Genomic DNA, 14,803 nt, shown 5'->3' with positions numbered 1-14,803 from the left:
AAGTCATTTTTTTTTATCTTCCTACAAGTATCCCAGAAGATAGTTAGAAAAGTAGAACACGAATGCTTAGAGATTGAGAATCAAGTACCACAGCAATATTTAGTAAATGAAAAAGGATAGGTGATTTCCATGACTATATAAGCTTGCTAATGAACCAAAACTTAACACATTTTTGGATCATGTACATTCCTCTTGGTACAGCTCTCCTGTACATTCCCAAACCAAAGCTGCTAGCACAGGCTGTAACTGTCATCAAATAACACAGATGCTGAGCACAAAGTAATGCTGGGACTGATAAAAATCAAAGCTAGTATTAGTCTCCAGGAACATGTCAGTAGCATGTTGTAGTGCAGATTCAACAGAAGATTCAAGGAAATTAAATCCAGTCAAGCAGGTAACTTGGAAGGGAGATGTAGTCATGTAGCAAAGGGGAAAAGGAGGCTGACACGACGAAGAGAAGGCAAAGGCAGCAAGGGAAAGAGATGGGCATCAGCAAGACCAGAGAAGTAAGGCAGGAAGAGTGACCCTGGTGGGAGGTGGTCCATGAGAGTGTGCGAGTCAGAACAGACTGAAGATGGATTGGGAAGAGCATGAGAGGACCCTTCAAGATATCCTGACCAAGACAGTGTCCAAACCTATCAGCCCTTTGGCTTCAGGCAGTGACCTTAAATCACACACAGGGACCACACTGGTGCTGAGAGGAGAAAAGGGGTGCATCTCTCCTGTGGACCCTAGAGGCGCTGTAAAGTAAGGTCAATCCAGAGCCAAAAAGATAAGCTTGAACAAAAAAAACTCCCATCCAATTGCTCCTTTTCCTTGACATTATCCATTCTCCTCTCAGCCAAGGAGCAAGCTAAGGAAGAGCAGGAACCACTGCCCAACCCACTTCTGGAAATCTAAGTCCTTATCCTCCCAATTTGATGCATCTAAATCTGTATGTTTTATGAGAACCTGGACTAATGTACAAGCTGACACAGACAAGGTCAACTCATAGCAGCCCCTCAGGAGACATCTGTCAATGTTTTTCTTTGTTACAGTTGGGGAGGTCTGCTTCCAGGGGGCTGTGGAACCTGTTAAGCATCTTACATGCACAAGACAGCTTCCCACAAACAGCACAAACAGGAAAACAACGCCATTTGAAAAACCTTAGTGAGTCCTCCAAGCCCAGAGCTGTTTCAGGAATTTTTTGCACAGCCATCTTAAGTTTATTCTGCCTGAGGAATTCCTTTCATGGCAACTTTGAAATCTAATTTTTTTTCTGCTTGCTCTCCTATTCAGATTCTCCTATCACTTAAAAAAAACACTAATATAATCTAGAATATTTAATCTTCCTTTCAACAAAATTTTCTTTACTTCAATGTCCAATAGACATTCACATTCTTCAAACTTAAAGGTCCCTTCCTGCTCAGACTGCCACAGTATGTAGACTCTCTAGGGTACATGGACCACAAGCCCATGTGATGTCACCTACCACATGCAGGTCTGCTTCTGTCAAATTGTGAGTGCTAAAATGGACATGGGCTGTTGGGCAACCTCCAGACCATCCACTAAGGAAATTATTAAATGTCAAAAGCAAAACAGCCTCAATTTTACTGAAAGCCCTCATGTTGATAACATTTCCTAAATTATAACTTGGGTAAAAACCAACATCAGTGTGAAAATAAGAGCTTGCTTTCCACACACACACCCTCGGTTAGGGGGTCACCTACTGTAGTTTCTTCTGGGCCACTTGCCACAGGCAATGGCCATCATCACACAGAGTTCTGTTTGAGTAGCTCACAGTCCAGAATCATGGTCCTTGGTGCTGCAAATCCATAACCTCTGAGTGTTTTACATGGATGGTATTCAGAATGGACTGAGATGACAGACACTATTGTTGGGAAGAGTAAACTCCACCAAGGAAGGGAGGGACAATTCAAGACCTCGGCAAAGCCCAAGCATCCTGTCATCCTCTGCACATTGTCCCCTGTGACCCTCACAGGGCAGGTAGGATATAATTACCCTACCTCAATGTCCCCAAGGCTCAGCTTCAATGATCCTGTGGCAAGTCATTGTGTTTATGTTGTGTGTTCCAATGCTATGGTGACTGAAGAACTTACTGGTTCTAGACAGACTTTCCCTCCAGGAGTGGCCAGCTTTCAAGACAGCAAAGTATCTCGTACAAATTCATTTTCCAAAAGAAACCAACTTGTGCAGTTCCTGCCATCCCATCATCTTCCCACTGGGCACTTCATAACTGAGCTATCATGCTTCTGCCCTTTAAACTAGGGCCACTACACACCTAGTTATCTATGTCCCTAGTCCTATGGCTGATTGAACCATGTCACCTGTTTCCAACAGAAACACAATGAAGGCCCTGATGCACATTTTTCTAATGTTATTAACTGTTTGTAGAGTGAAACTCATGTGTGTTTTCCCACCTGGCCTGTGTGGTCCCTATTTTGAGACCTTTGGGTAATACATTATCTTTTCAAGGGTTTTGTTTCCTGGCCTGAAGGACTTTTAAACCAGTGTAATAAGGAAAAGGGTGGTTTAAGCAAGCAATGGGGGGAGACTTGGTGTCTAGATAGCAGCAGGAGAATGGATGTGTATCATTAGGTAACATTCTCTGATTATTGGGTATATGTGGGCTGTGCTTAGACCCTGGGGGAAGAAGTTATCCGTACATGGTAAGAGGGATGGTCAGGATGAGACATACAAGATAGGACACTGTGTATGGGAAGTTGACCCAAACTACCAACAAAGGATGGCCAGGAAAGTCAGTGCCATGAAGTGAGGCACAGAGGAGGGGGTGGGGTGGGGTGGGTGGGTGGGATATCTCTGTTTCTGGGATCTGCCCCTACGGAGTCAGGGAGGTGGGCTAGGGGTGAGAAGAGTGAGCTCTTTTTTCCTGGCAGAATGTTACTAATACCTACTTCCCTTTATTTCACATGGTGTTCCTGACTCCTAGGTACAGAAATCCAGGAACAATCCCTTATTTTTTTAAGCACAATAGGATTTGCATGTGTTTATTTCTTATACATTTGTTTGTTACAGGAGAACACAAATTGCATTCTTAAAAACTGTATTTAGTATTCCAGTGTCTATACCACAAACCAGTTTTTGTTGAATAAACTCTGTAGTTTATATCCACCAAAAATTCAGCCTCAACCTACAACTCTCATTATCAGGACCAAAATTTGGAATGGGTAGAAACTGCAGATGGTTTCAGCTAACAGATGACTTTCTGTGGGTTTCTTCCTGTTGACTTCTATGGCCAACTTGGGCAAAGAAGCAAAAGGCAGGCAGCTGAACTTGAATATAAATCACCTGACATTAAGGAATGGGCTATAAAGCTTTATACAAGCATTCATAAAGGTTAGAGAGTGTGAAGTGTTATTTTCTTCTGAATATACTTAGTAAAGGCAAGTAGAGCACACAGTGACAGCAGCTTCTAACAGGTTCATCTGGCAAACAACGGGCCAGAAGCACAGGACACAGCACTGGGGACTCTCCCGGCATGACACTGCCTCTCTTGGAGCCACTAGAACCTTGTCACCCATCCCTCAGGTGCTATTTCCATCCTGAGTGATATGGCTTCCATAAAGTAAAGGTAGTTACATGTTACATGTATGTGTAACTAGCAGGTACATATAACTGCCAAGAGTGTTCTATAATTCTAACCTTAAAAATACTCGATGAAAGTGAAGAGATTTATGAACCTAAAAGACTACATTATTCTATAGACAGAAAGGGAGTGGATCCAGATGTAGGGTGGGAGAGGAATTGGGAGGAATAGAGGGAGGGGAAATCAAGATACATTGTATGATAAAATAATCTATTTTCAATAAAAAGTGGGAAAGATTATACTACTCTCTATAGAAATTATGATTAAACAATGTAAAGGAAATTAGAAGATCACTCAATGGAGCTGGAGAGATGGCTAAAAAGTCAAGGGAGCTTACTGCTCTAGCAGAATGCCAGAGTTTAGAACCTAGCACCACATTTTTTCATCAAAACCTGTAATTCCAAGTCCAAAGGATCCAAATCCCTGTGGCTTGCATAGACTCCTACACCCCCTTGCACACACACACACACACACACACACACACACACACACACATAGAGAGACAGAGACAGAGAGACAGAGGAGGTAGGAAAATCATTCAAGATATTCCAAAAGACACGAGTTATAACAAGATACAAAGCATTCACACACCCTCATAAGAAAGTAATTAAGCTTCCAAGGAGAAGATGCAAGGAAGACATGGAGCAATGGTTAAGTGAGGAGAGACCTAACAGATTCAAGAACAAAGTTTGGTTTTTCACCAGCCATAACAAGAAGGAACCACAGTGACCCCCTTTTAGCCTCTTACGTTGTCAGACACCTTTATAAACATACATCTTGTAGGAAAAGCTGGCACTCCAATGCACTTTGACTGCAGGTGAGGCACACAGTGGTACCACCTTTAGATGAAGCACCCTGTGTAAGGTGGTCATTTTTCCCTAGACTTTGTCTAGACCCTGCAATCATCTTCTCCTCGCCCCTTTTGTCAAAACAAACAAGGGCACAGTGCCTCTCGGGAAGAGGGAGGCAAAATGTTTTAAAGAAACTGTGTGGGAACTGCTGTGTCTTTGATTTGATAATTATAGTTATTTTAACTGGCCCTAAGTTTCCCAGAACCTTCATTCACTACTCGATATCGGGAGGAATTAATTGAAGCAAACAGTTTGGAAAGAGTCTTTGTTACCACAGGCATCATGCTGCTGAGTTGGCAGGAAACACTGAAACAGACAAAGAAACTCAATACCTGTTCTTGATGTGCTGAGGGGGGCCAAGACACCTGAAGCTGCCGTCCACCATGATGGCTAGCCTGGTACACAGAGCCTCGCACTCTTCCATGCTGAGAGGAAATAAACAAGTAGAAATGAGCCATGCCATAAACGTGTGAGCCCTGTTCAAGCTTCAGAAATAAAAAGGAGACAAAAATATCATTGGTCCAAATTAAATAACTTAATATAGAACACTCATGAAAATGAAATAACTTGATTTGAAAACTCCTAAGATTTTATTTAGGTAGCCAATTTAATGAAGGTTGTTAGCATACCTATGTGCTTGGAAGAATGATCAGTAATAAAATATACAAGAGAAAAACATTTAGCAATCATCAAAAACACATGTACAGAGGATCTTAACAAATATGTGCTTTCTTTACAAAATGAATGGCATAACTTTACTGACAAGCAAAAAATTAAATCTCGAATCAATAAAACAAGGAAAAGAGTGAGTATTTCAAAAATAGAAAACTGTTATAATTTGAAAATGAATGAATATGAGTCCCCTTATTGGCTTTCCAATATAAAGGGGCCAGCCTGGAAACCATGTACACACAAGCAACAAAATGGTCTCACTGGGTTGGGTTTACATATTTGTGTGGACATATCCGTAATATGTATAAGTGTATCCATAGTAACCAAAGAAAAGAGGCTGTCCATTTGAGAGTCAGGAGGTGACATGAGAGGGCTTGGAGAGGGACTGCCTGGGTGGGGCTGCAGGGAGGAAAGGGAAGGTGCAAAGGGATGTAATTCTATTTTAATAAAAAAAAAGTATAAAAATTTAAAAGAATAACATTTCATTATAGCAAAAACCCCACAATTTCAAAAAAGTTTTATATTTTAATACCATGTAAAATATGATATAAAACGCTAGAGATAAACTTTTAACTGTAATTTAAATTGTAATGTTATTTTAATATTCAGTATAGGATTATAAAGATCTACAAATCACAGTTATTATAACTTTGATTCATAAGTTATAATACAGATGGAATATAATGCAAATCAAAATGCAATCACCTCCATGAAAATGCTGAAAATTTTAAATTTAAAATTAGTTAGAGGAAGGAAATTGTAGGAAACGTTGTGAGGGAAGACAATACTAGACGAGGTTGTTACAATGCTGAATTATAAAGAGGAAACACACAAAATTTATATCAGAGAAATGTCATGATGGCTACAAGAAGACAGCATCTTCCAAACACAAGAGGGCAGTTGCACATACGGACTCACATTAATTATGATAGCATGCAGAAAATCTGTGAAAGACCAAGCCAAACAAAATCCCAGCATGGAAGGGGAAGGTGGCATGCAGTCAGTCCTACTCCTAACTGGCAGGTTTCCTTTAATGGTGTGGTCCTGAGAAAGTCAACTATATATACTCCAGTGGGTGACCAGACTCCCAAAACCATATAAACAGAACAAATTGTGCTTGATGGTTTGAAAAACAAAATTTTAAAAATAAAACCAAGGGCACAGTTGCATGTATAAGGAAGGTGGGGGGGGGGGGGGGGTCGGAGAGGCACTGGGGGATGACTATAATCAAATCCATTGTCTGAAATTCTCAAAGAATTAATAAAAACAAAAATCTAGTTTAGCAAACTAAATAGTTACTAAACAATTTTTAAAAATACAAACAAAGCAACAAACAGACCATGAGTTGTTCAATCCCCAGTTCTGTGTTGAAAAGCAAATGTCTTTTCCCCACTATTCTGTTTTAAAGGAAAACAGTGAGTTGTCAAATCAATAAATGCCCAGTTGGTTACAGACATTTTCTCAGAAATTCAAAATGGGTCATCTCATATGCAGACAGTGGAGTATAACTGCCATAAATTTTGACAATTATATTTGGCAATGATTTCTTTTCTAGGAACTGGGAAATGCAAACTGTGAGTTTTATAACCACTTACTATACCAGTAGCCCAGGACTGCTGCTGGGAGCCTAGGAAGTCCCTGCCCTGTAGAGACCTCAACTACGGTCTACTCTTCCCTTGACTACCTCAGAGGAAGGAATTTCAGGTGACTCAGAGTGAAGCAAAACAAAGTTTATTAAGAGGACAGAGAGGCCCATCAGGGACCGGAATCATGTGTCATGTGTTGGCCTGAGGGAACACAGTCAGCAAGGCAAATGGATAGGTGAGAGAACAAAAATTTCTTGTCTGAGATACTTAACATGAAGCTGTTTGTTATAGCAGCTTAATGTGAGGTCTAGGGGATGTGTGGTAAGAACAGTCTGCATCAGTCTCGTGTTGTCTATGCAATAGCTTTCTCTGACTATTCCTTTGCTTTTTTTGTTTGTTTGTTTGTTTGTTTTTTGAGACAGGGTTTCTCTGTGTAGCTTTGTGCCTTTCCTGGAACTCGCTTTGTAGAGCAGGCTAGCCTCGAACTCACAGAGATCCGCCTGCCCCTGCCTCCCGAGTGCTGGGATTAAAGGCGTGTGCCACCACCGCCGCCTGGCAACTTTGCTTGTTTATTTATTTTTGTAGGACTGGGAACTAAATCCAGAGCCTTGTGCCTTCTAGGCAAGCACTGTACCACAAGATAAGACCCAAGCTCCCTCTTTACTTTTTATTCTGAGATAGGGTCTCATTAAATTGCTTTTACTTTTTATTCTGAGATAGGGTCTCATTAAATTGCCCAAAGTGGCTTTGAACTCACTATATAGCCCCCAGAGGCAGTTCAAATTAATTTCAATCCTTCAGCCTCCAGAGTCACTGTGATGATAGGTCAGTGTCACTAGGTCTAGCTTCTGTTTCATTAACCAACTGAAATTTAACATGTCTTATGTCTATGACACTGTTCTGGGAAGAACATGAAGTCATGTCTACACTATTTTCTTAAACTACCTTAAACAAATGGAGGATTACATCATTGTGTGAATTCCAACCTCAGAGTGAATGATATGGCAGGATTATACCACATATTCAACATGTAAACCATGTAAAACAAAGCATGTGGGTACAACAAAGTCTGAGTCCAGAGCTCAGGGTGGAGAATTTAATTTGATTATCTTTTATAGAAAGAAGAATATACAAGGCCTGAGACTTGTCATCAGTGAGACCAACCATGGGTCATTTACTTAAAAACAAAGTAAACATGAACTTTCTTCCCATGGTTATCTCACATGGTACAGATATGTGGTGATGTGAGACTGGGGTTTAAAGCCTTGTGTTGGAACTTTGGAATCAGTATTGGATGTGTAGGAGAAAGCTGAATGTCCTTCCCAGGATGCATGATTATCAGTCCTCCCACTCTCCATTTTCTGCCTCATGATTTTCTGAGAATGCTGTGTGAGAAGGCATACATAGAGGAAAACATTGCATTAAAATCACAGAATCATCCAGGCCTCCCTCATCTTCATTCACACCGAGTCATTCACGTCTTTATATCGTATGAATAGGGAGAAATCAATCTGTATATATGCAAATGTAGAATATTGATGTGAAAGCAAATGAATAGGAGGATTTAAAAGAGAATCCTCAATGACAAGTGGTCTTTTTGAGAGAATAGTTTATAATAATTATGTGTGTGTGTGTATATATATATATATATATATATATATATATATATATTATGAGAAATAAAAAGAATTTTCATCATTATACCACTTTACCCATCTAAGGACTGTGGTTGGTTGGACATCAAGGGCCATGCCTGTGCCAGCAACAGATGCAAGCAGAGTCAGTTTATCAGTTTGCAATTGTTAAAACTTCAGAGCAATGTGGACATCTACAGCAAGAATATATACACATTATTATAAAGTCAAATAAGTATCAAATTCACTTGTTTCAGAAAAAAAATTTCCTTTGGGAAGCAAAACAGAATAAAAACAAAAACTCAGGTATGTTCCTTCTTGTTACATTTGAGTGAGAAAATTATCAAATAATTGTTTCTAAAGCCAACTACAAAGTTGTACATAACTAAGAAGGCAGCCATTTCAGAGCTCCAGGAATGGACCAAAGGCAAGTAGGCATGTAACTCTGTGAAGATGATACCAAAAAGCCACTGACACAAAAAGAATATGGTAATCTGTGGCCCACTGTGGGCCATTTTCTCCGTGCCTAACTTCAACAATAGGCCACTGAAGGCCGGCATGGGCAGGTTGGGAGAAGAGCTGAAAAACTCAACAGGAACCTATACCCAGTTTCAAGATGGGAGAGGGAAAAATCAGAGGACTTGGAGATCAGTAGAAATTATCCAATCATGGAATAAGTATCTGGCAAAGAAAATGAAACAAAATGGAGGAATATTAAATTAAAATATGGCTATAACTGCAAGCTTATTTTCAGTGCTCAGAGATGCAATGCCCTCTAACATGTCCACTCTTCAACAAAAAGGTTTTATGCAAAAGTAGATTGTAATTTCTTCATTGTTCCCTGCTATAGGTAATTTAAAGTCTTCTAATAAATTTTCAATGATAGAAATCACAAAAGAACCTTTCTTCAAGCCTACCAGAGTTAAATTTAAACAGAGCAACAGGAAGAAACTAGGAAAATTTCCAAAAACATTGAAAATTAAAGAGCATTTCTAAATAAACCGTGATCAGGAGTAAATCACAGAGAAGGCTAGGAGATTCAAATTTCTGAGTGAATGAAGTCTTCAGTAATAGAAAAAAAGATGGAGAAGTGCCACAGCTTGTTGGTCTAGCCTCACAAAAAGCCCTGTAATCAGAACAATGCTATGTGCTGAGGGCAAGGGCATGTCCCAACAGTGAAGAAGGAGACTGACCATCACAGAGAGCCGATTTCCCATGACACACCCTCCATAATGCAGTGGGTAATGAGCAGTTTTCGCACAAAAACAGTTCTGGAACAATTGTATATCCCTATGCATAACAGTGAGTTGAGACTCTTTCATTTAAGTATAGCCAAGATTATGAAGAGCTAACAGTCTTAACCTGTCTTAGAACAAACATTCTCATGAGTCATGGACAAGAAGTTCTTAGCTATGATTTCTAAGTACAAACCATAGAAACAGAGAGCAGTTCAACTTAATAAAAACTTTACATTTTCATATTTCCAAAGTCAGACACAGACCAAGAGAAAGCATTTGAAATCATATATCCAAAAAAAGACTTTACACAGGATCTAACAAGACTCAGTATGTATAACCTCTTCTGCCTAAATAATAAAATGTAAATATAAGTTCCCAAAAATATAACAAGGAAAGATGATACTTGCGGCCTGTGGTAAAAGTCTATATAATCCCAGTGACTTGGGAGGCTAACACAGAGAAAACACAACTTTAAGGCCATCCTGAGCTAGAGAGAAAATTGAAGGCCAGCCTGGGCAACTATGAGACTTTGCCTCCAAACGAAGGGTAAGGAGGAATGGTTATGTATCTCAGTGGTAAAGCATGTGCCTAGTATGTGTGAGGCTCTAGGTTTAATGTGTACTGCTGCCAAAAGAGAAAGGAATTCTTCGCAAGTCAAACATGAGTTCATTGCACAGTCGAACAATCAGGCTCCTTGGCATTTACTCAGAAGGTCTGAAAAACATCCACATAAAAACCTGCACATGGATGTTTATAACAGCCTTGCTCATAATTACCCAAACTTGTCAGTAATCAAAGCATCTGTCAGTGCATGAGCAGATAAATAAACTCCGGCACAGCCAGACAATAGAACATTGCTTGCTGTTGAGAGGCAATGGGCTTACAAACAAGGAAAAAATGAGGGAAATAGGGAGAGAAGCCAGCCTTGAAAGGCTTGGGAGGGATTCCAGATGTGTGACTTCTGGAAATGGCACAACTATACAGGCAGTAAAATGTCTGACTCCCAGAGGTAGGGAGAAGGAAGGGTGAACAGGGGAACATGAGGAACTTTTCAGGCAATGTAGGGAGCTAAAGTATATCTTGAGGTTGGGTAGTATTTTCCCAAAGCCGTGGGATGCCCACCACCAAGAGGAAAGGCACTATAAGCATGGATTCAGATAACAGTGCTTGTGTGTCTCTGAGGGTTTACTCACTGTAGCAAATGCCCCACTCCAGACAAATGTTGATAAATGTGTCCACATGTTATGGGTGTGGGTGCACAGTTAATCTCTTTATGTTTATTTATTTTTTATTTGCTATTTCTCTCTCTCTTTCTCTCTCTCTTTCTCTCTCTCTCTCTCTCTCTCTCTCTCTCTCTCTCTCTCTCTCTCTCTCTCTGTGTGTGTATGTGTATATTGAGGTGTTGTATGTATTATATTGTCTGTGTGTGACTGTGGGCACATGCATGTTACAGCATATTTATGGAGGTCAGAAGATAGCCTTTAGGAGTTGTTTCTCTCCTTCAACTGTGGGTTTGGGCAATGAAGTTTGGGACCCCAGACTTGTACTTTTACCCCCCTAGCCACAGTGCCATCCCTATTTCTTCAAGTATTAATTATGCACTATTCAGTAAGAATAAAGAAGGAATTACTGACATGTGCTATAGCCTGGATAAGCATTAAATACCCTGTAAATGAAAGTAGTCAGATACAAATGCGTATGTATTATATAATTCTATTAATACAAAATGACCATAAGAGTCAAATTTTCAGATCTTAATAGTTCCTGACACCTCATTCATAGCATATTTTAGTTAAACATGGAAGGAAAATAAAGCCTAAACTTATAACCTGTTCTTCATTTCAACTTCAGGGTTGTCATTAGCCAAACTCTCTTGTTTTCCATGTAATGGTTTCATGAAATCTATATTTGTATTGCTGCATGGCACGTAAGTGTTTTATTAAGCTGAGAGAGGGAGACTCTGGTGGAGAATTCTAACTACAAAATTAATTCTGTAATGAGATCCAGTAGCAGGTTGGGCATGCATTTCAGATGATTTACAGGTGGGAATAGGGGGCCTCTGAGGGGAAAGGAGTTGGGGATCCTTAAGAAAGGCAGACAGAGTCAAGCCCTCACCTGAGCACCACCATTTGAGTGGATCTATAGCACAGCTCATGGGAAGATTCCAGTTCTAACTCTGCTCCTCTGTAGAACTTGGCCACATGACATAACCTCTCTCTGCTTTAGTCTCCCAAAGGGCTCCTGGGATTGAGGACTAATGAAGGCACATCTGTGCCATTCTCTGGGTATCCTCATTGCTAGCAAGCCTTGCTGAGGAACTGGCAATTAGAGGGGACAGTTCACCTGTGAGAGGTCAGCACTGCAGCACAACCATCCCGAACCTCCTGTGATATTGTTTGCCACAGGTACCGCTTAGAGCAGGGGTCCATTCCAGAGCTGGGTTCATCCTGAGAGGAAGAAAACACACAGTGATGGTCATTTGGTGAACACCAGGAATGGATGTCTACCATCACATGAATACAGACCTTGGCATGGAGGAAACCCTCATTGTGATACTAACAGACAAATGTCCATTGAGTTCCCTTCCCTGCTCTACATTTAGGATGAGGCAGATTCTCCATGGTGTGGGGACTCCACTATACTCCTTTACACAGTATATAGGGACCAGGCACTCTGCATGCCTCAGTTTCACTTTGCCTTAGTAGGTGCCCTACAGAGAACAAACATAGATACCCCCTGTCTGCATGTCTTAGTAGCATGAGAACACACAAGAATGAATATATGGTGAATGGCCCTGAGAAACCAAACAGAAAGCTCTCAGCCCTGCCTTACCTCTTTGTGCTGAGAAAAGATATATACACCCTAAAAATTTGCATATATCTGCCACAACTGGCCAAACTTGTATGTACACATGTAGGGAAAAAGTCTGAATATCCCCAGGATCATTTCACCAGACTGACTGGTGAAGGAGTCCCTCCAAATAGTAGTTATTAAGACAGTCCAGTAAGATGACTGCTTCAGAACTGAGACAGCAGCGTGAGGTTTCATGCAACTCTGACACCACTAGATGCACACAGCAGCATTCCAGTAACAATCCATGTAATGAAGAACTGTGAGCAGAGTGACGGGATTGGAGACTGTCATCTTTGCAAAGCTCAGTGGGTTACAAGTGATTACAAGTAAGAAAATCAGGAGAATCAGGAAAACAACACATGAACAAACCAACGGTTGCAAAGGAGATGAAAATCAGATGTGAGGAGCTGGTGGTTCTGATGCAGGAACTTCAGAGAGCAAAAGGATAAGTGTGACAGAGTCTTTATTGCAGACTGGATGCAGTCAATGAAGAAGTCATAAACACGGACTATTTAAAATTGTCCAATCATAGGAGAAGGGGAGAAAGACTGAAAATAGTGAAGAAAGCATTCACTGGGAGAAAGGCTGGCCTTGTGCACTGCTGGAATAAAGGTAATTTGGAGCAGTCATTACAGATTGGTGATACAGGGAGCAACCACATGATCATATAACCCTGAAGGTCCGCTAGTGTGTACACAGTCAAAGGCAATGAGATGAATGGCAGCATGCACACATGCACATCTGCTACATTGCCACTCACATCAGCCAGTATATGGAAGTGCCCAACATTAGACACATGGATTAAAAATGAGAAATTCTAGAGATGGGATAAGTAAGATGCAGGTACTTTGAAGAGAGTTACAGGAAAAATGCAGCAGGGGGGCTTGAACTAGGAGTTACAGTGGGAGAGGAAAGGAAGAAAGGAAATATAAATAACATCAAGGATGTTTGATAAGGATATAGGAAAATATTATTTCATATAAATATGTATATATATATATATATATATATATATATATATATATACATTTTTGATGGACTTTTGCCACGTGGGGTGATAATGCTATGCTAAGAGTCATAAATTATCTCATAAAACTTCAGGATCAGGCAATGGGAACTTTCCTTTGTTGCCTCCTAGAACTTGAAAGTAAGACCCTACTATTAAAAACATATAAGTGCTGTGCAGGACTTGGAGAAGCAAGATGGAACTGCCCTTGAAGCCTCCTCCCCGATGCTAGCTCTAACAGTATTGGAAGGTCCTGTGTAAGTTGCCAAGGGCGAAAAGCAATCAATAGTCCTATCTAGATGTAAAGCCTATGAACCCCAACAATGATGAACCTGATAAGATATCCCCAGTAATGCAATAGTGGCACTTTTATCTGTCTAATTGGACCTAAGGTACTTATTCATACCTGATATTGCAAAACTAGCCAACTATCCAAAGCTAGAGAGAACGTGGACCCTGAAAGAGAACTTACTATTGCCATTTTCCTAAACCAATGTAATTTTAACTGTTTTAAATATTTATCCTTATACTCACAGGTAAGTATAGTTCTCAACCCTCACAAAAGCAGCTTCTTTTTGCAACAGATCGAGACTATCACAGAGATCTATAACTGGTCAAAATGCAGAGAATATGTGCTCATGGGATAGCGAGCCCCAGTTGAAACAATACAACCTACATGTAAAGCTCAGAAACAACAGAAAAGGGTATAAGAGCCAAAGGACCAGAATTCCTGCTGTCATAGAGTGTCTTTTAGAAATGCATGGAAGTTGCACCCATGTAATCTCAGCAATGTGATTATCTAAACAAGACTTGTATAATGAGTACAGCAAACCAGATATCAATGTGAATGGCACAAACTCCATTATATCCCACCCCTAGATGAAGAGCTACGGGTAATCAACTGAGAGAGGGAGAATCAGTTTTCTTCAGGGACAAACCTCCTGATAAGCTAACCAATCCCAAGTGTTCATACCTAAAAAAACACACATATGAGCAACACAAAAGGACTCAGTAGGGTGTGCACATGTGTGTGTGTGCATGCGTGTGACTGACAATTATAATTAAAGATTCAGTGGGGGTAGATACAAGCAGAGTTAGAGGACAGAACTCACACCTGCACATAAACTCTAAAACTCATAGAAATAGGGAGCAGAAAGGAAGTTTCTGGAGGCGGAACATGAGAATCTGGGTAGATACTGCTCAAAGGACAGAACACTTCAGTTAGCTAACCAATCAGAATCAACTCTGGGTTGGAGATTTCTATGGCTCTCCAAAATTCAAGTTGAGACATAGTCCCCAGTGAATTTGGTGCTGGAGGTGTAGCTTTCAGAAGGGACTATATTATGAAGATTCCAC

General features: G+C 40.4%; 1 protein-coding gene across 1 annotated transcript in view; it reads right to left on the bottom strand.

Annotated features, from left to right (window-relative positions):
* The window catches only part of Abca13 (ATP binding cassette subfamily A member 13), a 446,515-nt gene that overhangs the window by 35,697 nt on the left and 396,015 nt on the right, over nt 1-14,803 (bottom strand). Inside the window, exons 58-59 of the mRNA XM_052734499.1 lie at nt 11,932-12,035; nt 4,791-4,883 (exon numbers count right to left, since the gene is read on the bottom strand). Of these exons, the coding sequence (XP_052590459.1) occupies nt 4,791-4,883; nt 11,932-12,035 (197 nt within the window). The remainder of the gene's footprint in view (nt 1-4,790; nt 4,884-11,931; nt 12,036-14,803) is intronic.

This window comes from Peromyscus californicus, unplaced genomic scaffold, assembly GCF_007827085.1.
Source record: "Peromyscus californicus insignis strain IS unplaced genomic scaffold, ASM782708v3 Scaffold_13__1_contigs__length_99412109, whole genome shotgun sequence".
In the NCBI taxonomy this organism is placed as follows: domain Eukaryota; kingdom Metazoa; phylum Chordata; class Mammalia; order Rodentia; family Cricetidae; genus Peromyscus; species Peromyscus californicus.
This window is presented reverse-complemented; position numbering and strand designations above follow the sequence as displayed.